General features: G+C 40.7%; 1 protein-coding gene across 1 annotated transcript; it reads right to left on the bottom strand.

Annotated features, from left to right (window-relative positions):
* Positions 1-873: 873 nt before the first annotated feature.
* tep1 (telomerase-associated protein 1) lies at positions 874-27,277 on the bottom strand. Its single transcript, XM_079172936.1, has 57 exons — positions 27,128-27,277; positions 25,959-26,440; positions 25,592-25,798; positions 25,277-25,426; positions 24,450-24,614; positions 24,232-24,369; positions 23,845-23,916; positions 23,474-23,598; positions 22,304-22,461; positions 21,821-21,930; positions 21,548-21,626; positions 21,144-21,336; positions 20,428-20,665; positions 20,173-20,334; positions 19,858-20,010; positions 19,530-19,601; positions 18,634-18,755; positions 18,282-18,347; positions 17,542-17,685; positions 17,174-17,465; positions 16,868-16,989; positions 16,560-16,673; positions 16,245-16,362; positions 15,197-15,385; positions 14,793-14,980; positions 14,549-14,690; positions 13,835-14,014; positions 13,583-13,675; positions 12,856-12,991; positions 12,506-12,665; positions 12,030-12,163; positions 11,848-11,936; positions 11,446-11,560; positions 11,310-11,336; positions 11,011-11,221; positions 10,670-10,790; positions 10,034-10,158; positions 9,855-9,954; positions 9,573-9,728; positions 8,945-9,157; positions 8,470-8,526; positions 8,187-8,325; positions 7,233-7,484; positions 6,834-6,985; positions 6,564-6,671; positions 6,321-6,425; positions 6,020-6,149; positions 5,807-5,892; positions 5,439-5,565; positions 4,480-4,610; positions 4,261-4,382; positions 3,578-3,721; positions 3,224-3,323; positions 2,956-3,067; positions 2,796-2,878; positions 2,204-2,308; positions 874-1,885 (listed from the first exon to the last, which is right to left on the bottom strand). Exons 2-57 carry the CDS (start codon positions 26,436-26,438, stop codon positions 1,766-1,768), a joined length of 7,932 nt encoding a protein of 2,643 aa, XP_079029062.1. The 5' UTR covers positions 26,439-26,440; positions 27,128-27,277; the 3' UTR covers positions 874-1,765.
* Positions 27,278-27,564: the final 287 nt, after the last annotated feature.

Consider the following 27,564-nt stretch of genomic DNA (forward strand, 5'->3'; position numbering starts at 1 on the left):
CGACCCTGTTAACTGGCGACCTTCAGTCAAACGCGTCTGTGGTTGTCGTAGTTACTACAGCTGTAAATAGGAAGAGAACACTTGGCTGTCCTGGTGAATGCTGCACGGAGTACTTCTACATGACACGTGTTTACCCAAAACAGGCTCCAAAGACGATTTATGTGTATTTACCAACTTTATGATTTAAAAGGAAGGGCAACTTGCTCCCTTCCTGTTTCAACACTCATAAACTAAACGCGTCGCTTCTGCTGCCCTCTGCTGCTGCTAGCCCTTCTTTCTACATAGAGTTTGGCTTTCATAATGGCTAGACTGTTTACATTTTATTCTAAATTTCATTTCTAATTTTTAGACAGAAAAAAAAGTTAAGAAGCTTGTGCTCATTTGTAAATAATAATACTTCACAATTTAAAGCTGGCACTTTATTCATTTATGCAGCATTTACCACAACCCTGTCCTGCAAATATTTCATAATAATAGTCTTGTGTTTTAAATGAATGAAGGGATTCAGTCTATGGAGTAACATGAGTGTCATGATTTTAAAAATGCATCTGTTAAAGAATCTGAAAATAAATGTGGAAATACAAGACAGTCTATAAAAGAATACATTAATAAATGTTGAAATACAAAGATAAGCTATAAAAGAATAAATGATTATTTACGCTACTGGTAGTGTAAGCAATAATACATCATCATTTATTAGGTTTTAACACTCAATCTGCAAAGTAACTATAACCAATGTTGTCAGATAAATATAGTAAAAGTAAAAAGTACAATGTTGGCATAAAAAATGCAAACATTATGTGAATAGTAACTGTCTCATTAAGGTTAACATCTATATAAATGTTATGTAAAAACCATTCAAATCCAGTGTGCAGCAGTGGAAATAGTTTTATTTACTTAACATGTTTATTGCACTAAATGTGACCCACTGTCAATACAACGGAAGCAATTCAGTGCAGATAACAGAGCTGTAGAATCATTAGCTGATAGGCTGTGTTTACATATCTGCCATTGATGTCTCACAACTAAACAGTATCTCTGTTTTCATAAAACATGATTCAAATAGCAATCAAAGCTAATCCTCCTGCTTTTGGTTTAATCTCCCTTTAAATACAATAATGTACTGTCAACAAAATCTGACAATAACAAGAACGTTACGACACCTTTTCTTGTCCCAGGAATATAAAATAAATGCTACTAATTCAATTAATCCTTTATTGACTATTTATTGTATTGTACTTTCTTCCCATTCAACAATTTTGGGGTAAATCTGTTTTCTGAATTAGTCCTTAAAAAAAAAAAAAACACATTAAACCAAAGTGCATTACATTTATTATCAAATAAAAGATCTTTTTTTTCCAATTTTTCTATCCCAAGTGGTTCATATCCCAGATTCCCATTTCGTTACAATAAAAAAAAATAAAAAAAATAGAAACCCTTCCTTAATTCAGCTCACGCAAAACTATAACTGATAGTATTTTTTAAGGCTTTATATATACACCTGCTTGTTACATTTGCAGGTTTTTTCGCTATCTAAATCAAAGGCACATGTAAACATATATTTGTAACCATTACCTAGATGCTTATCCCCGTATATGATGAATATTTATTTTATATATATATATATATATATATATATAGTATTTACTGCATAGTCACTGTCATTTAGACAGAGAGGAAGCAAAACATTATTGGCAATCTTTGATTACAGTAGCGTTTAAGCATTTTTCTGAAACGCTGAATGTAGTGGCTAATATCTTGAGGATTATTCTTTCCAGGAGAGAAAGTAGAGCTTTCCCTGTCCGTCACCACAAACCAGCTCAGTAGGGTTTGCAGGGTTCACCTCCAAATGCAAAACAGGACCTCCACACGCAAACATACCAACCTGGAGGAAGAGAAAGAGAGAGGGCAGAAGGCAAATTAAAACCATTTTAAATCATTTAAAAATAAATGTGAAGGAAGAAGTTTATCGGTATACTGCAACCAAACTTTCAGAGTACGCTCATTTGCTTTCGTGCCCAGAGTTTGATGAGAAGACTGTTACCATTCTCATATCTCTCCATTAAATGTGAAGCTAGAGCCAGCTGGTTAGCTTAGCACAAAGACTGGCAAAAGGGAGGAACAGCTAGCCTCGCTCTGTACGCGAGAGAGCAAAACAGCATGATTCCCAAAATGTGGTTATTCTTGTAAGACTGTGACGTACCTGTTTCTTGGTGTTTCTGTCCCACAGCTTCACCGTCCTGTCGTGGGAGGCTGAGATGATGGTGCGCTCTGTGAGTTTCAGCACACTGATCCTGTCACTGTGAGCCTGGAGACAGAACATTCTCATCATCATCAAAAACAATACAAAGTGAAGCCTTGGCTTAAAGCAACGGCCAATTATCTCTGATGTTTGCTTTTATTTCTTTGTCAGGTCAGATGGGAGGGTTTTGCCAAAACACACAGCTGCTGGTTATTGGCAGTCAGCTGCTTTTTTCTTCTTCATCTTCTTTAAATAAATTACGAACACGTTTACAGCTGAAAGTTGTGCTGAAACCATTATTTGAAAAAGAGAAGATTAATCAACAACAATTCTGATAAACATTAAATGACTTATTGAGAAGAAAAGCCAAATATTTGGTGGTTCCAGCTTCTCAAATGTAAAGGCTTCTTTCATTTCACCTTGGGCTTTTGTTAACGAAATAAATGATGATCAATGATCAAACATGTTGCAGCCATTGTTGAAAGTAGCAGTAATACCTCACTACAAATATAAAAATGTCTTATGTGCTGTTCCAGAGTCTCTCCGCTCTTACAAGTTTTCTGCTGCTCCACGAGGAAACATCTGGAGGCTTGTTGAACCACATGTTGCCGTTCACGTCTCCACACACGACAAATTCTGAAAGAACATACGACGCATTGTTTATTGTGTGATTATCCAAAGGGCTGCAGTGGAAACAGAACAGATGTTAGTACCTTTGTCCACAGTTCCAGCTGTTAGAGGACTCCCTTTCTCCTCCTCTTTGTCGGTCTCTAGGTCCATTGAGCTGAAAGCTGAATCGAAATTATTTTTGGGGCCCATCGCAAACTGAGGAAAGAGAGGACAATCGACATTTACTCTAAATTAAGTATGTGGTACACTAAAGCGCAGGTTTCATGAGTAAATCTGAGAGCTACAACAAACATTTTTTGTATTCTAAGAATATTCTTGGTATAATTTAGAGATAAGTTTGGCAAAACTCACAATGAAGCCAATTTTGACTTTTCCGTTTTCTTCGCCCACCAGCCACATGCTTTTCTCGTCATTATGGATCATCCCCACAATGCGGCAACTTTGTTCCCACCTGCATTATAAGACAAATACACAAGTAGCTTTAAGGTTGGTTTAATTATTCAGGGCTTTAAAAAAATAAAACCCTTTAGTGTTTAACAAACACAACCACTAGAACTGAGCTGAGCTGTGTGTCACATCACACATTTCATGAAGAAGAGAGCTTTCTCTCAAATTAAAAAACCTGATGATAAAGTTCAACTTTGACAATGATTCATTAAGACCCTGAAAAAAGATTTTAGTAAGTCGTACACTCTGTAGTGTTACCTCGTAACTTCGCTTCCCCTATCATCTTCCTTGTCTTTTGTGACGTCAAATATTGTTCCATTGTCCGACACACCCATCAGGACAGAGCAGTAGTTGAGGCGGACCACTGGGTGTTTCGCTGTGTACGTGGTTACCTTCACCAGGCTGGAAGCAACAGAAACACAGGGACAGAGCCGGACTGGTTAGAATCAAACTCCTCACATCTTATTTGATATATTTACAGTCTCCATAGAATTAACTCACCGTAACCCTCTACCCCAAAATGTGTTTTGCTTATTGTCACTTGGATGTCTGAGCTTCACTGTGCAGACAGATGCATGTGCAGGGTTTGTCTTACAACACGTTTGTAGAATTGTTTTAAAAAAATGCCAAATCGCTGCACTGCACTGTCATTGCCATTTTTGTTGGCGTTTAGTCTTTCAAAAACATTTTCACTGCAGAAAACTGCTCACTTCTCCAATTTACAGACTTAACCATTTAAATGGGAAATGACACTCTGTTGGTTTAATTCATGTTGAGTCCATAATCACACCGATGATTAATTAGGAGACTAAATTAAAAATACTCATGTAGATCTTAGTTGTAGTGTATTTATTGTTTTAATCTGTTGATTTCTCATATTTTGTTTCCCCAGGTCTTTATTGTAAATGATGATTCATTCATACGGTTTTGCAGTTGTTTACCTTGCAGCGCTGTGTTGTTGATTCCACACCAGCTTCCACACATCAACAGCGAGCTTCGCGTAGCTGACCGCAAACTGGTCATCAGGCATGGAGCAGATCGCTGTGACGGCGCTGTCTGAAGCCTGATGCACACAAACAGACACACCACGTGTGATTAACACAGACACAAAAACACACGTGTGTCCAGTTTACATCCCCTTTTCCGGTGCATGTCTTCACCTGCTTCTGGCCGACCACAGCGTTGTGCTGCCAAACTTCCAGCAAACCGGATTCATAACCAGCAAGAAGCAAAGCATCTCTCTGAGAGAAGCACAGAGCTGCGACTGGTCCTCCCAGAGTGCTGAGACGCTCTGAAACGACAGAACACAGAGGTGAGCTGGGACCGTTTTCATAATAAAAAGGTCACACACAACATATATTAAGACACATTACATCACATTGAAATCCTGATCACACCCACAGGTAACCAGGTACTGTCTCCTTCACTGAGCAGCATCGGGAGTTTCAAATGATGTGGGTGACCTGAAACATTGTGACTTGATTATTGGATGATTGAGGGAGTGAATAAACGACGTGAACTTAAACTACACAGTTAGTCTGACCAGGTACGTCATTTCCACTGGGGCTCGTTCACCTTTCAAAAATCAATTTTTGAAGCCTTCATTTTTATTGTTACAGGTTGATTTTCTCACTAAAGTGTCTTTAAACAAAGGTCTCATTTCATTGTCCAGATACCAGATGAGAGAAGACCACATTTGATAAAAATGTAGATTCAGTCACCAGACTCACAGAAGCAGTGAGCAGCAGTGAGGGCCGAACACACTTAAGCCCCTCAAGAGAAATACTTGCTGCCTTAACTTATAAGTGAAGGTTGTTGGGGTTGAATGCAGCCTGAAAGGAATACTTGCAGACACGAATCAAAAAAAATAAAATTTTATTTTCACAGTGAATTTCTCCTAAAGAGAGAAGCTCAGCACTCTTTGCAAGAAATATGGATTCTTAGTTGTAGATGCAGAGAGTACAAGGTCTTTATTAAGGAAAGTACAAATAATTTGAAGTTGACTTGAATGCATTAAAAAAACAGAGCTTTACATTTCATGAATGCTCACTGAGTATCCACTGTGAACCGTTTTCTTTCTTAATGGTATCTTATGTGAAGGTAGAATATAAAGTGTTACCTGTTTCCCACGTCCAGCATCGCAATGAGCAGTCTTCCGAAACTGTGAGGAATTCTGAGAGTCCTTCTTTGCGAACAACTCCACATATCGCACCACTGTGACCCTGTAAGGTGCCAAAGTACTCCACCTGTATGTAAAAATACAGAATGTGAGAGAAGACACATAAAACTAAAACGTTTTATTGTACTACGGACCTGATGGAAATCAGTTTTTGCTCTGCATCGAGATCAAATTCAAAGAAAATGTTTGAATAAAACTATGAAGCATAAATAGGACAAAAATCATGTACATTATTATGAAATATTTACTAAATTGGGAAAAAAACAACAACTTTAAAACCAGTTCCCCATTCATGTTGAGGGACAGACCTGTAGTGGTTTCCAGAGCTGCACGGTGCCATCCTCAGAAGCAGTGAAAACAGTCATTTCTTCTGGGTTGACTTCTTTGTTCTGGTCTTAAAAACAAATTCAAAATACTAAAATAACTTTTAATATATTAAAAATAAGACTCACTATACAGGCCGACAGAAAGAGGGACAGACAAATGAATGCATGTGTGCGCTCAATGCTTAGGCAGTTTACCTGTATTCGGTAGGAGTGAGCAGTGGTGTATACTTTTCTTGTGTGCAGCAATGTGGCAGATTTCTACGTTTGCGTCCCAGTTCCAAACATGTAGCGCTCCCTCCGCACTGCCGGCCATCACATACCGTCCCTGCACACAGAAGCACCAAGTCAGAAATCCCCTAATGAGGCCGAGGGCTCACTTCATGCAAAAACAAAGACAGGCTCATTTGCTCCACCAATGCAACAGTTATACGCATACAGGTCTTTCGGGGGAGAAGGAAACAATACATCCTGATAGATAAATGTAGAATTTGCTCACAAGACAGCAGATAGATGTGAGAGGATTCCCCAAAGAGATTTCTCTGAGAAGTTGGCCTGCCTCCAGATTCCATAAACAAAGCCTCCCATCGCTGGAAGAGCTAATCTGTGACAAAAGAGGGAGGCTGATGAGACACTATAGTGCTGTAAATAACACAGTATACTGTAGTCATAACAGCTCTATTCAGGGGCAGACGTGTGTAGCTCAGATTAGTTATATTTCTTTCATGTAATGAAGATTTACCACACAGTCTGGAGTCCAAACACAGCCGGTGATCCAGTCTTTGTGAGCGTGAAGGAGCGACTTTGAGAGAACAGCAGGAGAGGAACTCACATCCCACACTATCAGGGCCTGAAACAAAGACACCTGTCAGTACCACTGCGATGCTAACTTCCAGGGTTGGCCTCCAAAAATACATCATCCCTGCAGCACCCTACTGTCCAACACTACCTGCACAAAAATAACTACAAATCTGTGATATTGTCAAAACGCTACAGCACAAACACTTTGCACCTTGTCTTTTCCACCGGAGAGTAGCTGTCCACCATCAGGGCTGAACGCCAGACAGGTGACTCCTCCACTGTGGCCCTTCAGATAATCATGATGCTCAAGACTGGGGTCGAGGGCCAGATCGCTCAACAAACACAGAACAATGGAGAAGTTGTCTGATTCAAAAGGGGAATACAGAAGGGAAAATAATAAAACAGTTATCAGTAGAAAGACTGATGTTTTAGGAGAGAGTACCTTCCACCTGAGAAATATATATCAGAACATATAAAAGGCACAGAGTGTAGCAGTGTGTAGCATTTGGGGGATCAACCACGCCACCAAATCCTACACACTGTCCCTTTAAAAAGGACATTTCTGTAAAACAATAGGTCATGTTTTTACTTCACCACCAGCGACGCTCACCTGAAGCTGTAGCCAGGTATGTGGAGTTTTGTGCTAATGCCTGGACGGTGCCTGGTTGCACATTAAACAATCCCCACATTTTCAGGCCTCCCAGCCATCCCTTCTCTTCGTCTTCTTTCTTCCAGACCCTCACACGCTTGTCACCTCCTGCAGACAACAGCAGCTGAGGTTCGGTCTGCTCTGCATCCAAAACGACCCACAGCAGGCTCAATATGGACACATCGAGGTCCGTACAGTCCCAGATCTTCTCCCCTATGATGGAAATGAATAATTGTTATGGTCTGTTTTTCTTAAAAACACAGTGTCTTCATTTTGTGCAATATTCATACAGAAATAGAGGAGGTGAGTTGAATCAAAGGCCAATTAGGGTCAAGATTCAAGTGCATGCTCCTGCATGAGCCACTACAATAGAATCAGTAGGTTATGTATGTACTGTATGTCCATCTCCATGTGTATCTCAATGTTTTATGGCTTTGTGTGTTTTATAGCCTTGACATAATTCTGTCTGTCCGTCTGTCTCCGTTGTTTTTTGGGGGAAACCTTGTAAGACCCAGGTTTGACAATCTGTAATTTCCTCATCAGATGAGTAAGTAAGTAAATAAGTAAAGTATATTTTTAAAGCACCCTTTCTGAGCAGCTTTTAATTTACAAGAAAGGACACAAACGAGACAGAAAGTATGGACATAATAAAGTCTAAGAAATAGAATAAGCAAAATAAAAAAAAGGATGAAAGCTACAAAAACTGCTTTTTTCAGCCGGTGAAGTTTTGGTCCTGGTGAAACGTTTATGTTGCACAATACTCATGTGACTATAGCTATACAGACAAAAGCTTTTTTATCTTTTAGGCATCATCTTCATATCTGTATTTGTCATCTATTTGTCAGATTGGTGTCTTCCAGTGATTTAATCTAGTAAAAATGTTTGTTTTTTTACATTTCTGGCACACAAACACACCTGAGTCGAGACTGAAGATTTTGATGCCGTCACCGTGGTATCCCACAGCGGCATAGTCTCCATTAACAGCCACACACAGAGCAGCAGCAGGCTCAGACGTTACAGACTTCAGTTTCTTCAGAGGAGGCTCCTGCTCGCACTAAAAGAGAAAATTGTAGTATACATTCCTTTTCCCTTTTTCACCAAATGGCAGCTATTGTTTTTTAATCATGTCCTACCTGTTCATACACACAGACTATGGCATGAAGTTAACACTAGTACACAAGATATTTAAGGAGCTTACCTCATCATTTTTTAATGCAGTGACCGAACGACCGAGTCCTCCTGACCAGAGATGGAGCTGTTTTACAGAAGAACAAAAAGACAAAGGAGTTTAGGGGGCTATTTATATCAAATAAGTGACAATGGTAATAATCTTGTTTTTTTCTCTTAACAGAAAATGTAAGACAAATGTAAGGCCCCAACGTGCACATAAAAGTAAAGGGTGCAGGTGCACTTTTTCTGCATTGAACTTCAGTTGGATCAAGTATTTTCTCTGAATGTGTTTTGGTCAAACAAACCTCAGAGAATATATATTAGAGTCTTAAAAATGTGTAAAATGTTTTAGCTGTGGCAGTGTTTTTTTAATAAGCAAAAAATAATGTATTTGTTTTTGGTTGTGTAGTAGTGGAGTGGTTATATTATCACAATCCAGCCTGCAGAGTTTCGATTCATTTCTCTGACATCAGGTTCAGTATGTGCAGGCAGTTATTCCTCACCACGTGATCAGAGCCGGCGCTCAGCAGCATGCTGCCTTCATCCAGGAAGGTGAGGGCCTCTGTGGCTCCGCAGTGAGCCTGGAAACACCCCACACAGGTGGAGGTGGGCACGGACCACACCCTGACCTCTCCACACAGAGAGCCGGAGCAGAGCATGGAGGACGACGGGGAGAAGGAGAGACTGCGCACTGAGCGCCGGTGACCAGTCAGGGACTGAGGGAACAGACAGAAGAGAAATAGTGGTTGTTAAAAGAGTACTCGTCGATTTAGCGTCACACACACCAACATTGTCAACGAAAAACAGTTTCAAACTGATTCAGCAGGAACAGAGCTAGTCCTTTATTCTCACACATTCCTCTTCCTGGCCAAACCATGATGCTCACATTACCCACAAGGCAACTCAACCACTGAAAAGGTATAAAACCCAGAAATTGTACACAGCTCCATCTGGAGACACCAAAGGTTTTATACAAACATTTCACATATGGAGTTCTCCTTTAAAGTATCAATCTTATAATGTTGTTTATTTATCATCTTTTGTAACCGTTTCACACAATATTACATCTAATTTGAAGTAGTGGGCATTAAATTGACGCGAGCTCCCTTTACGATCATCTTGATAACTCACCGTTAGAGTTTTATTCTGGAGCCAGTTCCACACAATCACGTTCCCATTCCAGCAACCAGCAGCCAGCAGGTGACCCTCAGGGTCAAACGTCACACAGTTCAAAGGGCTGGAGCTGGGCAGGGCTGCTACCTCATAGACTTTAGTAGAGGACCAAATCTGGAAAGTAGAAAAACATTTGGTTAGCATAATATAGATGGATAAGATTGAGCTTATTAGCTATTAGCTGCATCAAAGAGGAACTGATTTTGCAAACAACTTTATTGTGATTTGTTTGAAACTAACTTTCAGCATGAAGTCCAAAGACACAGTTGCAAGGTGCTTCCTGTCTGCAGTGATATCGCTTGCTGTTATCACATTAGTGTGGCCCTCAATAAGAGCAGTCCTGCAAGATGGAGAAACATGAGTTAATTCAACCTGAATCGAATTTGTTTAGTACATTTTACGTCAAACTCTCCTCTCACCTGCAGCCATTCGCGACGTCCCAGATCTCTATTCGTCCGTCAAAGGAGGTGGTAGCAAGACGTCCGTCCTTAAGAAAGACACCGCTTGAGATGCCGTCACAGCTGCTCACCAAGGTTTTTACTTCCTGTTTACAGCCAGGAGGAGAGTTCATATTAGACATTTTTGTGGCTTTTTAAATCTCAACATGCGTGACAACTGAACAGTACTTTTCCATAGAACATGGCATATTTACAATTAGTGTTTAGGTGCTCTAATCAATTTTCTGCAGGAAAACATTATACATTAAACCTTGATTCGGGGTAGAGAAGTATCACTGTGACAGTAGTGTGCCGGCATAAAAGGAAAGATAAGGTCGGGTAGACGAGAAATCTGATTACTGAGATGCTGCACATGGATCTTATAGTAATCAGGTTATTAAGTGAAAACGTCAGATTTTCTGTGATTTCCTGTGTGCGTGTAAATGTACTGAATGTGAACTGATAATGAATAACGTGTAAACCTGTGTCTGCAATTGGTCAGGATTGCTACGCTAAATATAAACCACAAATCTATAAGGCAACAAAATGTGCAAAGAGATGAAGAACACACCAAAGAGAGACACAAAAGTACATTTCTACTGTCGAACTTGCTCGTACCTGTCCGGTCTGAGTGTTGATGAAATGAAGCATTCCCTGTCCAGTGCCAACAACCATGAGCTCTTCATCCGAGCTCCCAACCAAACAGGTCGGTACAGAAGAGAAGGTCGACACCAGCTCACTGCGATAAAACACACAAGACCATCAGAGCATTCCTTTACATCAATATTGAATGAAACATTCAAAATAAAAAGTTTAAGAGACAAAAAAAAAAAAACTGCCAGCAAACTGAAGATGACTACTAAAATAAAAAATAATAATCATTCTCACTGACTAACAGTGGATTTCATGGGACACTTCTAATGCACATCTTCTAACCACATTGCAGAAGACCCGCTTACTTAGTGTCCTGGAGAATCCCACTGTCATTGTTTAGCCACTGAACTACCCGCGCCCCTCCTTTTCCCATCAGGCCTTGTGCCCAGATGTGAGCAGGGGTCTCAGGAGGCTCGTTGAGGGCTTGCTGAATGAAAAGAGCCGGCCAGGAGGAGAGGAGGGGGCCGTGCCGCCGCAGGAAACTCTGGCAGTCTTCTAGACGATCCTCAAAGATAACTGAGAGCACGGAGAGAAACTTGTCTTAAGGAGGAATTAAACACTCTCGGCAGGGATTTGTGAGTGTAACGTATTCTTAAGCACTTACATGAAGGTGCAAACTCATTCTTGTTAACTACAGGAGAAGCAAAATTTCACAGGACACAAATGTTAGGATTTTTTCTTTAGCCATGAGTAAACCTGCACTACCACATTCATCATACAATATCATCCTGCATGCTCACCATACAAGCTGTAGGTCTCCTTGAGGTGGTGCAGGAGGCCGTGGCGCACGTTAGCATACAGGAAGTAGAAGCTGGAGAGCAGAGAATGAAGCTGATCCTGCTGGCCACTTTGAATCTGACCAAAGACAAATAAAAGGCAGTTAAAATCTAGCGTAATTATCACGGGAAGCTGGTTCTCTGGAGGATTTTATTGACCAGCGTGTATTTATGTTCTTTACACAAACTAATTGTCCTGAATCAAGCCATTGTCGTGAGTGTAAGTCAGTTTTCAGGATGTCTGATTGTATCTCAATTGCTAAAAAAAAGGTTATATAGGTATATAAACAGTGCTTGTTTACTGTATAGCAGGTTGCTCATGTTGTATAGCCTTTATGTTATAAGTGGTGATGGAATATGACTAACCAGGTTGGAAGGCAGGTGCATGACAGAGTTGGCCTCACAGTGAAGAAAGGTATCTGTGCCCTGCGGGTCGGCCAGTGCCCACAGATGAGCTGTGTAAAGACACAGTGCAGTGATATGATGCCAATTAGAATTTACAGTGAGTAATACTTATACTGTATTAAAGCAGACTGTGTGTACTTTACCTGCCAGTACGAGGTGAGCTCTGGTTCTGTCACTTTCTGTTGGGAGGAGAAAGTCCTTGAAGGCCCTCCTTACCTCCGGATTGGTTAGAGCCAGCAGGTCGTCAGTGTTGTGGCAATGAGACGGACCAACCAGGCTGCAGATAAGGATCCATAGGTTTAATATCTCTGTTTTCAACTCACACCTCAGTGTGCTTTATCTAAGCAGACATTTCCTCTAACATGGAGGAAATCTGAAAGCACACAATCAGTATAAACCCTTGAAATGTGGATCAAATTGAAATGATTATGCGTATTTAATTTGTATTGCAAATCATAGTTCAAGAAAATAGACAGCTAGGTGCAAAAATACTTTGACAAACTGATACAATTACCTCACATCAGAGAGTAATCTTCACAAGCAACCAAAGTTAACTGGGAGAGATTGTTGCCACAGATAATGGCAGCATCCGTACTATTTGCAGTCATATGGGTCATACCTTTGTAAACTCTGCGCTATATGGGTGAAAGTTGCCATGGGTATGCGTCCCTTGGGCTTCCTGGACAGATGCAGTACTTCCTGCCACGTGAGCTGTCCGTCCCGAGAGGATAAGTCGTTGCATGTGTTCAGCACAGTGTACAAGTCTCCCTCCCTCAGGCCTGTTGATCAAGAGGAACAAATGTTGAGGCGGCCAAAGAAAGTTAAGTAAATGACCACTTTGGTTGTAATATCCCTTTAAATATTTTAGCACTCGCTGTATTGCACAACCTACCAATTTACCCCATCTCTAGGGTTCCATAAAGTTTAAAAATAACACAATGAATAACATCATAACTTGACTCATCGTACCAGTGGAGCTGACAGTGAGTGCTGCCAGGGCCCAGCGGAGTCCCGGCATGCCTCTGTACTGCGAGCAGAGTCTGTCCAGGCTGTGCTGCACCAACTGGCTCAGAGACTGAGGCAAGCCCTGGAGGCTCTCCTTCAACTAAGACACAGAGACAAAGTACAATAACTACCAAGTTGATAATCATGTGCATGCACCAAGTTAGGGTCGGTCTAACCTTTCAAGAATTTAGATGTATTTGCCCGAGAGGGTTTTTTGTTTTCACAGCCAGCAACAGCACTTATTTACTGCATTTATTTAGCATTTATTACTGGAGCCAGTTTTTCTTCTCATCGTTGCATCTTGTATGAGAAAGGCTGGTTTATACAGTAAGACGTGACAGGCATTGATTTCTATTTATTTATGAAGCCCTTAATGGCAATTTGCCGTCATACATCACATCCTTATTAAATTGGTCCTATAATCATATATTTCAGTTCCTATCAACCTACGCTGTTGTTTGTGTGTTGCACTAACTAGCTAATATATCATGCATGCTATAACATCATCTTACTCTCATTAGGAGCATGTTAGCATGCAGATGTGAGCTTTCAGCTCAAGTACAGTCTCATACAGCTGCTAGCGATTTAAGAAGGTTTCATGTAAGCATCCACCCCAATCTTTGCCACAGCCAACAGTGGAAAAACAACCAGTAATACCAATGTGTAAACCCTTAAAAAAGTGTTATTAAACCTTATCAAAGGAGGCAAAGTTCCTCAGGTCTTCACAGGCCAGGTGCAGGTAGAGAGGACTCACTGCTCCCTTCTTCATTATCAGCGTCTGGAGCTGGACGAGCAGACACAGCACAGTTTTAGGATTATATAAGCGTTAAAGGATTAAAAGAGTGTGGGGCAAACTGTTGAGTATGGCAGCCGTATTCACAGAAGCAGAATTTGGACACTGTGTACACTGTGGTGTTTATAGTGCTCATGACATTAGAGGAACCTGGTTGTTGAATGCAGAGTCACTGAGTTTCTTCCCGAAGGAGTCCAGTCCCTTCTGGACTATCTCCCTCCGGTCCGGCATGGTAAGCTGTCCCAGGGCAAACAGGACAGTGCTGCTTTTCTTGGCCAGGGTTTGTAACAGTGCTGCTTTGGTTGTGATGCTCACTACCAAACAAACACCCTGACAAGGAAAAAATATAGAATCTGAGTTTTACTGGAGCAGACAAACCCTTACAAATTCAACCATAGATCATTTTCTGTCTGGCATCCAAAGCATTAATCACAATCACTTTTATTGGCCAAGTATGCACATACAAGGAATTTTTAATGTACATACACAGAAATACAAATAACAGTTAGGAACAATGACAATAAAGCAGGACAAATAAAGGTAAAGAATAGACCATGTTATGTTAACTTTCTACCTTTTGTTGCGTCTCTGCTCTGAGACTGGAGACATGACGTAGGCTATAAATGATGCTGACAAGCTTCTAAAAGAATCTCTAGGTGTGAAATAAGATGTGACAAACTTCAGGCCGATCCCTGTGAAATAAGTGATAATGACGTTTTTTCAAGCTGCTGAAACATCAACCTTCATAAGTTGAAATAAATGCATTTGAGTTATGAGCGTGATTTCTAATTTTCTCCTTTTTACTGTACCACCTCACTAGAAAAGTTTAAAAAATGTCATCATTTTTCCGTCCATGTAACTGACCTGTGGAAGCTGCTGTGGTATCCAATCAGAGCTAAGCTGACCTCTGCCATCTTGGAGAAGATCCACTCCATCAATGAGCAGCACCAGAGGTTTGTTCTTCGTTATGTCACTCAAGTTGGAGTGAAATTCTAACAGCAGATCTCTGTAATTAAAAACAATTAAAGGAAAGGGAAAAGCCTTTGGTGCATAGACAACATGATGCACCGGCAAGTTATATCAAAAGGACAATTAAACATCTAGTTACTTGTAAGAATGGGGAAGAGGTGATTCCTCCTTAGTATCTTTCATCTTTCTCAACCATTGAACGAGGAATCGCAGCAGGTTTTCCACAGAGCGTGCTGATTGGCTGGCAGCTGTAGAGTAGGAGATGACATCGCAGACGAGGTTTTTCCTGGACTTAACTCCAGTTCTGAGGCTGTCTGCTAGAGCAGCCTGAGTGGAGAGAGAGAGAGAGCGAGATAAACATCGGTGGCAATGTTTCCAATATAGAGGATTTACAACCCAAATACATCCTACCTTTAAGGCAGGTTTGAGGTCAAAATGTTTTTTTTATTCTGTCCAAACTCCTATACAGATCTGACTACGTGCGATCAACAGGTTAGAATTCCTGATAGAAGAATAGAGTACAATTCCTTAAAAAACATTTACCATGAAGACAGTTTTTCCCTCTCCAGGTCCGCCCTCCACCACCATCAACCCTCCTTTGCTCTGGGCCTGCTCCACTATCTCGACAGCCCCAGACAGCAGCTTCGCCCTGCCGAAGAACTGCCTCTGCAGCGCCTCCTGGTGGACCTCCTGCTCCATCACATCGGACAAAGCCTCGGCCTCGTCGTGCTCCTGCGACATGGAGAATAACGAGGTGTTTAATTACAATTTACTGGATGTTACATTTTGTCCAAGATATCCCTGCAGTCTGAAATGACACCAATCAATAATTAAAGGCTCAATATTGCTTAAAACAGTTGCAACTGAACAGAAAATACCCTCAGACTAAATGTGGATCTTTAGTAGTTTCACACAGCAATCTGCACATTTACTTAAAGTTGTTAAGTATAATTTTGAGGCACTTGTACATTATTTGAGTATTTCTGTTTTACAGTATTTTATACTTCTACTTTTAGAGGTAAATATTGTATATTTTTACTACTTACTTTTCAGATTAAGCTTTTACATACCAAAAATATGGTCCAGTTGATAAAAGATGCATTATAATATCATATATTATATCCAACAGTACATGAAGTACCACTTACATATTTACACAAGAGCTTTATAATAATATAATACAACACTGACAGGGACCATTTAGCATAATACATAAATACTTTTGATACTTTAAGTATATTTCGTTGCTAATACTTTTGTAATTTTAAGTAAAAGTCTAAATGCAGGACTTGTACTTGTGGTGTGGCATCGCTACTTTTACTTAAGTACTTTGAATACTTATTCCACCACTGGTTTGACATAGCTACTTTTGATTAATGAGTTTATTATTATTATATTATTTATTATGTGTTTAGTTTGTGAAGAGGGTTTTTTCCTGCGTCTTTTGGCGTTATGTTTGTTTGTATGAAAAAGAAGCTTGGTAATACCATGTTTTGTTGCCTAAATGATGCTTCACAATACAACATCTGAAACAAGTTTGGTTAACGAAGAGTTTGGAAATGAAATTGATTGAATAGTCGGAGTGACTGACTTCCACAAACAGCTTTACTACAGCCAGCCACAGGTCTTCCAGCACGGCCTTGCCAAAGTCCTCCAGGTGTTTCAGATACGGTTTCCCCTCCTCAACGCCGCCCCACTCACACGAGTAACTGTGACAGAAAAACAGACGAGTTGGCTCAGCTGAAGCACTCCAAGATTATGTTTTAGTGGATTCATTTCAGAAAGAAATGTGCCCGTTTTTCAAAAAAAGTTGCACTTCAACACCAGTTGATACGGAAAAAACACAAATAAACAAATACTGCTTAAATGAGAAATATTCTAAAGGCATCGTGAACTATTGACTCACTTTTCAGTGACTTTGACTTCACTGGCCCGGATCCTTGTCTTCAGAGACGCCATTTTAGACTCCGCCTCCTTTGATTCAGGCACAAAATGAGATCTCCAAGCCACCGGAACTGATCTATGAAACAACAGAGGAAAATTAAATTAAAACATAAAATACTTAAGGTGATTTCCAGAAATCTGTAGAGTATTACATCACTGAAAACAACTTAATAGAAACTTCTACATCCCACGACTCATTTGTTTAAACCTCTCTCTTTATACATTTAAAGTTTGGACCAGTTGTGATGTGTGAATGTCAGCATGGATTACTTGGTGACGTTTGGATCTCTGAAGTAGCACAACATTCGCTGTTGTGCTGTGTCGGGGTAAAGAGCCTGGAACTGACGGAGCTCCATCTCTGTGATGGACATGCCTTCTGGGGCCGACACCAGCTGCACACAGACATAAATTATTTCATTATTTCAAAGAATGTCTTAAATGTAAATTCACATCTGAAAACAGACATTCTCTTTCAGTAACAATAACGTGATGGTTAGTAGTCGCTGACATTTCTACCTTGACATAATCCTTTTCAGTATTAATACTTTAATTTTACGTCATAATAACAAGTCTTACCCAGCTGTTCTGCGGCAGGTCAGGGAGGACCGGTCTGGGAGGCACCAGGCCGTACCTCTCCCCCAGGATTCCCACCATCATCTGGCTGCGACACACCTCTGACAGGCACAGCTCGGTGGCCCGCCCCGACTCCTCCTCTGTCACGCCCCAACGCAGCTCCACCTCCTGCAGGTAGAGGCAGTGTGAGGCGGCGCGACGCCGGAGCTCCGGGAACACGCTCCGCACCAAGACGTCGCGCTCAGCGTGCATGTCTCTGAAGGTGGAGGAGATGAAGACACGTACACCTCGCCACCTGACGACAGAGGAAGTCTTCAATGTGAAGCAGCAAACATTTCAAGCTTGCTTCTTTGCCTCAAAATAATAATTACCTTAACTTGGGGCTGGCTGGTATCGGGACAACACTATTTGTGGTCTGAGGGCCTTTAGCGGCCTCTGGAGGTGGGACGTTGTACACTTTGTCCAAATGCTCCACGTGGTCCAGCAATCTGGATGATCCTCGTTCTGCCACAAACCTGGTCACAAAGTTGAGGAAACAGTTAAATACTATAGAAAATATGCTTATTCTCTTTCTCGTCTTGAGTTAGACGAGAAGTTAGATGTCAGTCAGATAAATATGAAGCTACAGCCAGCTGACGGGTGGCTTAGCTTAGCATAAAGACTGGTAACGGGAAAAAGCTAGCCTGGCTCTGTCTTAAGGTAACAAAATCCACCTACCAGAACATCTGAAGCTCAATAATTAACATGTTTTTAATCTCTACAATAGTTGGAGTGTAAAAAGGACAATTTGGCGGTTTATTTGCCAGATTCTTTATTGGCAAACATCACTGACTCCCTGGTCATTTTCACATTTCAGTTGTTGTAGTGATTAAACAAACAAGATAACGAGTTCATTAGTGAGCTTTAGAGGCGCTAAGCCAGCCTCACTGTTTCCAGTCTAAGCTAACTGGCTTTTTAACGAACAGATATGAGAATGATTTTGGCAAGAAAGTTCCGACCATTCTAATTTGCTTTTAGGAACCAGTGGGCTTTACATTATACGTTTTTCACATATATAAAAATCATGCAAATCTGTTTTTATGTGTTAAAATGAGCAACCCAGACATTTTACCTCAGCATTTGTTCACTGAAGCCACAAAGCGCCACACAGTTCCTGTCAGCAACGAACTCTGTCTCTCTGCAAGAAGACAAAACAACAATACATTCATCCAAGTTAGAAACAGGACGGGAAACAGAAACCAGCTGAATTTTGTTTGTTGCTATGAATGTCTACATTATTGTGCATTTTTGCAAACTATAATAAAATAGAAAATATAAAACTTTGCTGAAAGAATATTGTTAAAAACAAAGTTGGTACATTTTAAAAGTTCACTCGTGATTGGTGAGTGCAACTTTAGCTTCTCAATACTGTCAGTGAGATATACTGTAGGAGCAGCAGCTGAAGAAGGAAATTGGAGCATTACTTTTCTGCCAAGTAGACTTTCACCACAAGGGCATTGTTGTTTATGTCCCTCCTGTAGGTGTTGATGTCCCAATCGATTCTGCCATCGACCCATCGGTCAGTCAGCACGATGATGTTGTCCACCTGAGATGCAAAACCATATGAAGCAACGGATCACAGGGAAGGAAGCCTCTTGTACTGTCGTCTAAAGCGGCGGCGTTTTACTTTCAATCAACAAAGTGTTTAATTGACGTTAAGTACCTGAAAATCAGGTACTGGCTCAGCGGATATTAAATTGCAGAGCCAGTGTTAGCAATTTCGGATCAGTATTTTGGACATCAAAACTCCAAATCAAGCCACCTTGGAGCAGAATTTTAAAGGCAAGGAAAGTCTGGCCCCCGCGGCCCAAGTGTGTCTTTTTTAATAGCTCATGTTTGTGCTGGTTACATTCTAACAATATTTTATTAGACATATAAGCAGAGGGTAGGGAAAGACACATAAGTCCTGTCTGTGGTGCTACCATTTGAAGATTTCGTTAAAACATTACTGAAATAACTTAAATATATCTTATTGTGATACAAGTGTTAAATGTAAAACCTAAAAACACAGAAAGAGACAGAGACCATAGATAAAACTAAAATAAACATGTATTGCCTACAGGTAGCATAAATAACAGGACATGTGTAAACATCTAAACTTCAGCTGTGATTCATTTTCCTAATAGCGTCCTGCAAGCCAGTTCCATCAGGTTCCATCAGGTGCTGCATATCTATTAAAACTTAACACCACTAATACCTCTGAGTGAACTGTGAAACCATCTAAAAGATACGTGTTGCCCCCTTTTAAGGCAACATGTATTGCGTAAGCAGTTATCGTACAAAATAAAGACATAATAATCTAAAATAAAAATAAACCAACCTTGTTTTTCTTGGTGAGCATTTTGGACAAGCAGCGTTGGTCCCTCTTTTCATACGGTATATGTGAACATGCCTGAGAAAGAGAAGTATTCATTATTAAAGGCAACGTCCAATGAACGGAAACACAGCTTCTCTGTTATTCTACCAATGTGGAAATATATTTCAGTCGTGTCCATCCTTATTAGTTACTATCTTTATACTATTATTAAGTACCTCACTTATATTTAATCACTCGACATAAACGCTAAAATGAATGCTGGGAGTGATTTTAAAAGTGAAATTAGATGAATCACAATCACAAGGATGCCACAGAGAAAAAGAGCCCTGACCTTCATCTGCTTGATCACACTTCTGACATTATCCAAAAGAACGTCAGACTTCAGCTCGGCTATTTGACCGTGACGCCAATCTTGTAAGCAAAGCTGAAAGTCCTCGGCACTGCTGCCAATCATCAGCGAGAGCAAAGCCGCAAGCTCCTTAATCTGAGAGAATGCACAAGTGGGGAGAGATTATGGTAATTAGAAATAATCAAGTCAAAACGGCACATTTGAAACAACACTTATGAGGTTTGAAACTGAGTCAAATAATCCTTGAATCAGACTTTCTTTGTGTTATTCGCAAATCAGAAGTAAACAGGCCCTCACAGAAGGAGTGAACCGGTCCTCTTGCTTGCTCTTCTTCTTCACACTCCGTTTCTGCTGCTGCTGCTCCTCCTCCTCCTCCTCCTCCTCCTCCTCGTCCTTCTCATCCTTCTCCTCCTCGTCCTCCGCCTCGTCCTCCGCCTCGTCCTTCTCCTCCTCATCATCCTCCTCCTCATCCTCCCACTCATCCTCATCCTCCTTCTCCTCCTCCTCCTCCTCCTCCTCCTCCTCCTCCTTCTCCTCCTCCTCCTCCTCCTTCTCCTCGTCCTCATCCTCATCCTCCTCATCATCCTCATCATCCTTTTTTTGCTCGGGGTCTGGTGGGAGGCAGAAGTCCAGTTTACCACACGAGTCGTCATAATCGTTAATGTCAGCAGAGAGCACGATGACGGTGCGTCCGGGGAGCGGAGGCACGTTGTAACGACAGGAGAGCTGGACCGCCGTCTCCAGAGCGTTGCGGTAACGGTCCAACAGAGCGACGGTGAACTCTTTCTGACTGGATGTACAGACACAGAAAACAGTTCATCATATAACAGAGTATAATTTATTTTTAATCCATGCAAATATTGCCTTTTTAACTGATCCAAACAAAGAAATTTCCCTTCTGAGCAAAATACAGTGCACATTTTTAATGTTATTTTTTAGTTTTGTTGTGATGTTTTTGCGCTTCTCTTCAATCACCTGTCACGCTGTATCTGCAGTTCAGTGACATATTTTACTGCTTATTTTCTGTTTGAGTCTCTGTAGGTGCTGCTCTCTGCTCAGTCATGGTGGCTATCACTGCTCAAGCTAATTAACCAAGTTGTGGTTTATCTGTTTATTTCAAACTGCTGTTGCTTCTCTTACTTCCTGTGCAGCAGACAGATTTTACGAGTGTTGCATCAGCCACAGACAACCAAAACGATTTCAAGTTTAAATCTAAAATGTTATAAATTAGGAAAGAAATTGCTGAAACTCAAAGTACACTCCCATACTTGGCTTTTAGGAGCTGGGTCTTCTTGGCTTGGTAGAGGCGATAGATGAACGGCACTCCGAGTGTCACCCTGATCCGGCTCCTCGGAGTCGTCTCCCATTCCAGATTTTTGAAGCGTTTGCTCTTGGGAATCTTACTCAGGATGCCCGCCAGGATCTCTTTAACAGGGGGGAGTGCTTTCTCTGATGCTGCGGCTAGAGGATAGAGAGGCAAAGGGGAGGTGCTGCATCTGTTCGTTGTTGCAGTATGTCAGAGGTACACTTTATAAAGCAAGGTTAGGCTGATGTGTTAGTTTGTCATCATTTAATCACACTGAATGAGTGGAATGTGATACCGTGTCTTGAAGAATGAGATACCTAAAAGAGGAGTTCCTTTAGTGCCACACTTGTTGTATATGTATCTCACCCAAAGTGTTGAGCTCCATGATGACTTTGTAGGCAGCGAGGAATCTGGTGGGAAACTGACGGCTCTGAATAACTGCTTTCTGTAAACACATCAAGAACACAACTTTTACCGAAAGGAATGATTAAACTGAGAGTTTAATTACAAAAGAAACATAACAACCAACTGACGAACATGAATGCGACTCTAACTCTGGTACAAAAACAACAGTATACTAACTGTATTATAGTCTTTACAATAAGGGTTCAGTGGATGTTACACTCCGTTGGATCTCACCTGATTGGTCAGTCTGCTGAGGATCTTATTGTGATGAGCCTCACTGATGCCCTTAATGATCATGTTCCTCAGGTTCCTCAGCATGGCCATGAATGGAAGAGACTTATTGTCTGCACAGGAGAGAAAGCATTCATCAGTATGTGTGATCGTGGACATGTTTTAGTATTTACAGGCGTGTTAGATGCAAACAGTTTGTGTTTTCATGTTGGAAAATATGTATTCATTGCTTTTTTTGATTTCATATATACCAGTGAGCTTTGGACTCGAAAAATGCTGGATTGAATCTCTGGACCAGATTGGAAAGTTAAGTCAAACAGTACTTAAAATGAAAGAGTTGTATGATGACTGACTGGTAATACTGGTGGCTTTTATTATTTTAAACAATTGTGAAGAACTTGTGAACAAGAAAAAAAGAGTGCTCTAATTGCCCTGTACTAAAAAGGAGCAACTCAACATTTTGGAAACAGTGGGAACTCAGCAGACCTATGAGCTTCTCCCAGGTGGCGGCCTTGTTGCCCTCCAGGCTGAGCAGCCGTTCCCACGTCTCCGGCTCTTTGAGCTTCATTCGCTTCCCGGCTCTCTCCCTGTCCCACGTGCCCTTTATTCCACTGTGGGTGAACGTCTTCAGGTCAGCAGGATACCTGCAGGACACAACCACATGGCATTATAAAATGGAAGCGAGACAAGCCCAGAGATACACCAGTGGTAAAGTCATCACGACAGACCTGGCCTTCATATTGTCTAGACTCTAAACAATAAATATATAAAATGCTATTTTTTTTCCTAAATAAAGAGCTTTCCGTAGGCCTGAATTAAAGAGATAAGAGTTCTTGTATTTGTGTGATTCAAACCCTCTACAAGACATTTTATGCAGTAGATACAACGGATAAAGTATTTTGACACTTCCTAGAAATAGAGCATGCCATCCACCCCCGTTTACTGTGAAGCGCACAAGCTTTGTTTAGTAAGATAAACATAGACCATAGACTTTATGAATATGGATGACTCACAAAGACTGAGATACCTGTTAACATAAACATATAAATTAGCCATAATCTGGAGAAAGCCTGGGAGAAGTGAGAAAATAAAATGATTTAATGAGATGGATACTGATTTTGTTTGTCCTTTTTCCACACGCGTTAAATATACAAGACCGGAAGATGTAATATAGTTGTGTCTTTTCATCCAAGAATCAATGAATGTTTTATGTATTTTTCAAGAACTTTAACTCCTTCTGTGTGAGTCATCCATAAGTGGATATTAACAGATAATTAAAGACATATGTCTTTATAGGAGATCTTTAAAATGTTTAAGATACTGTACACTTTAAGTGTCCCAATATCTGCTTTTAACTACTTCATTATGTGTTCTTTAATTATTATCATACAGTGCGTTTTATTTTTACATCTTATTTTCCCAGTTTTTATGTTCATTCAATATCTATTTTCCCTTACTGTAAAGCACTTTGTGCTGCATTTCTTGTATGAAAGGTGTTATATGAACAAAGTTCATTATTGTAAACTATTTAATACAGGTTTAAGTACTGCCTATAGATGATAAATGTGGAGAGTCAGGTTAAAGTAAACTTCAAAATTAGGAGTTGGCAAATGAAGATGTGCTGTAGATCAGTGTGTGAATGTGTGTGTTGCTTACTTTTTCCCCAGAATGGCCATAACATGTTCAGCCGGTTCTTTAATGTGAAACTTCTTGATCATCTTCTTTATACTGAACTCGCTCTGCTTTTTATCCACCGCCGCTTTTCTGCCGTCTTCCTGCAACTGCGCGCACACGCACACACACACACACACACACACACACACACATAAACCAGTGTTACCCACGTTCTGATTGAGTTTAGTTTGACAATCTGCACTAGAGCCGTACATCTACACACACAGCGGAGGTTGATGTGAACACAAACCCTTTAGCTAAACTCCAAACATTCAATTAAATAACAGTAAATGTAGAAACATCCAAAGTCATTATTAAGTGGCACAGTAGAAAAGTACTGTACATTGACTTACAAACTTCGTCAGAATAGATGCATCTGATCGGAGCAAGTTCGCCCACTTTTTCAGCTGCTCCTCAGTCGGTCTCTGGAGATCAAAGATAGTGCAAGAAGAACCAACCAGGAGTGATGAATAGAGGATATTTGAGACACTGTCTAAATTGAGAGGAATTAGTCAATATTACCTAAATAGAAACCACATAAAGTTTTCATCTTTTTTCAGTCGAGGTGGTTAAAAGTGTGTGGGTGTCAAACCTTAGTTTTTCACCACAGGCAAAGCTAAGAAACACTATTACTGACAAACAGGTTGCTGCCTATTATAAGCAGGGGTTTAACACTAGTATTATTAGGTTTAACACTAAACTATATCAAACAATAGAGACCAAAATGAACGCTTCTGTACCTTGGGTTTGCGCTTGTTGCGGTTGTGTTTACAGCGGTGCTTGCGAGTGTTGTATTTGGCCAGCTGATACTCATCGAACTGCTTGAACTTGTCAGCCATTGCCTTCTTCAAGCACATCGGCAGGGAGCGACTGAAGCACTGGAGACAAACAAACACGGGGTTAAGACTGGACAGAACTGACAGAACTGACACATCCAGATTCACTCACTAAGACTTACGGTACTATAGATTCTGACTACTTCCAGCCAATCCGAGGGCAGCTGTACGGCGGCGCAGAAGTATCTGCGGACGTGTGGCTTGGTGGAGGGCTGGTTGGCAGCCAGGGCCAATAAGAAGTTTGCTGTGATGCGGATGTTCAGCTCCTGTCGAGTGTAAACTGCCACCTGAATGGTAAAAGAAAGAACGAGCACATGATTGATGAAATAATCATAACCCTTTACTGTCATAATGAGTACTGTCTGTCTGAAAATTAGCTCCACCAAAATCATTGTAGGGTGAATAAGTAAGGAAAAGAGGCACTTGAAATTTGATATTGGCCATGAAATGCATTCATCAATGTTGACGTAATTTTTTAAAGGAAATTGTTTGACAGAAGAGTAGATCCTTTACATGAAACAAGACGACGAACAAGCAACTGTTTCATTATGAAGTAACTGGAGATTAAAATGTGTATTGAGTACTATTTGTTCTTTGTTATGTTGTATTTGTCATACTGTCACTTTGTTCTTTCCCAATTTAAAAATCCAATAAAAATCAAAGAATAATTTTCTTTCTAGTTTGTTGGATTTATCTAATTGTGTACAGTGTTGTCATATTCTGCCGTCTACATCCATTTACAAATATCTTTATTAAAATATATTGAAATTAATTCTTGCTACAATGCATTTCTTGACATGTGTTGTCAGCGTTTTTTCAGCATGATGATGTCTCGGTGTGGTTGAAACATTACCACTTAGTTAAAATAAAAGTTCAGGAGCGAGTTTGGCACAGAAATAGAAATGTCTCCGGATACATACTGCCTGCACACACAGACGTGCAAACACACCTTGAGAAGAAACTGTGGGTCACGGGCAGAAATGTCCTTCGCCAGGTCGATGATCTTGGTCCAAACACTTTTCTCTGAGTCCCAGTCCTTCTGGCCTGGAGCTGTGCTCTTATTGACCAGGGAGCAACACACCACGTTCAGCAGGAGATACTGAGGAGCAAACAGAAAGACAATGAGGTATGTGTTCCCAACTCAGAGGAGTTACAGTCACTTTAATCAACACAGGAATATCATTTGGTGGCACTGGTGCAGAGAAATGCTAAACTTAAAGTATTTCTATGACATAAATATGCAGTGTGAAATATTTCCTCCTACCTTTTTATCTTTCAGCTCCTCCTCAACATTTTCACTTGCTCTGTCAATCTCAGCAAATTCCTCTTGTTTGGGGACCATAGTTTGTTCGAGTTCGTTGTTGCCCAACTCTGTTTCCTGGGCAGGTAATTCCATGGCTATCCCAGCATCATCATCATCCTCCTCCTCTTCTTCTTCTTCGGGTAAAGTATCATCTTCCTCAGAATACTGCTGATGCAGGAGAAGTTACATTAAAGCAGCAATACAGCCAATGGGATGCTTCAAAACATTGTGTCAATTAGTTTGAATAACAATGGGTCATTTTATTTTCTGTTTGTGCAAAAATAAATTGACAAAAGAGTCAAACAAATTAAAATATAACTTTGTGTACCTCACTTGTATCTTCAAAAATGGACAGCATCAATTCAGATGTTTCACTGCTGCCTTCATCTCCTCCACCCAGAGCACGATGGAGGAATGAAGGCGGTTGAGCAAAGCGATTGGCCAGGGACGCAAAGAGCAGAGCGTCATTTTGGACGGATGTAGAGGAGGTGAGGGAAAAAGAGAGACCAGGTGAATGGTCAGTTAGGAGCTTGTTCTCCGTGCTGAGGAGAGGAGAGGTGAGAGATGTGGAGAGAAGGGAGGACGAGGTGGACGACAGGCTGGAGGGCTGGAGAGAGGGGCAAGAGGAAGGTTGTGCTGCAAAGCTTAAGAGTTGAGAGCAGGGCTGGGGCATCAACGAGGATGCCTGAGCCAACAACTTATTTTCCAGACAAAGAGGAACATAGTTGGCAGATAGACTTCTCCCACACGTGACCTGCTGCTGCTCTCCTTGGGCCACATTAGTCCGCTGCAGAGACAACGCCCTCATCTCTGCAGAGAAACACATGAATCAGACTGTCAACGGCTGTCTCAAACACAAACCCTTACAAACTGGCGTGGTATTAAGCATTGAGACAAGCAACTCCGCAGCATTCCTTCAAATGTTTAACCAAGCATTGTACTACTGTACTGTGGGTTAAGGGTGTGTGCTGCTCAGTTGAAAGCATCCATAAAAAAGGGGACAAAGTCTGGAAATAATCAGCATAAAGACCGACAGGCTTTTCACAGTTTCACTAGACATGTAAAGTGCAAAACTTAGTCAAATTAGATCAAAATAAGGAATCTGCTTTCTGTAGGCTAAAAAATAAAAATAAAAGAACATATTTTGTTTAAAAATGGTTTAATTAAATAGGAAAACATTTCAAGTTGGTCAGGAGCATGATTTGTGGTGTAATGTGAGCCCTTTCTTCAAGTTAGTTAAGAAGCATTTTATATTTATTTATTAAAATGTCAACTTTAAACAACTAAACTGTGTGCAGCAGAAAGACAGTCAGAAAGAAAAACCCTCTACCACGTTATCAAGACAGCCACTGGACTTAATCGTGACAAATGAAGAGAAGTGAGACATTAGTCAACATTAGTCAAGATCTTTAATAGTTGTCTTCTACGTTACAATGACTCGAGAGTTTTCTTCGACGTGGTGGATGTGAACGCCCAGACCAGTCGCAGGAAACTTACCGGAAAGAAACACAGTTTAAACTCCACGGGCCCGACAGTTGACTCATAAACAAAAGTGTCCTCTTGTGTATAAGGTTACCGTCTGATGTACTGAAGCGTTAGCATCTATTTCTGAAGCATTTCGTAGCAACGTGAAGCTCCTGATTTACTGTAAATGTCCTCATCCGAGCAGCTGCCTGGCTACGTACTTGTCTTCGGAGCGCTGATTGGTCAGATTTTGTGTACTTTTTTACCGTAACTGCACGTGTATGGGTGCCTACCCTCAAATCATCGAATGAAGGCAAAATTACATTTGGAAGAAAAAAAACGGTAATTATAATAGAAACACAATAATTACAGCACAAACATGTACATGTTTTTTTTGTTTTTTATATGTCTGAATTACAAACTGCTCGGGTGACATGGTGACGTTACCGTAACTGTTTGTGTGCGGCTCA

Source organism: Pholis gunnellus, assembly GCF_910591455.1.
Source record: "Pholis gunnellus genome assembly, chromosome: 14".
Classification (NCBI taxonomy): Eukaryota; Metazoa; Chordata; class Actinopteri; order Perciformes; family Pholidae; genus Pholis; species Pholis gunnellus.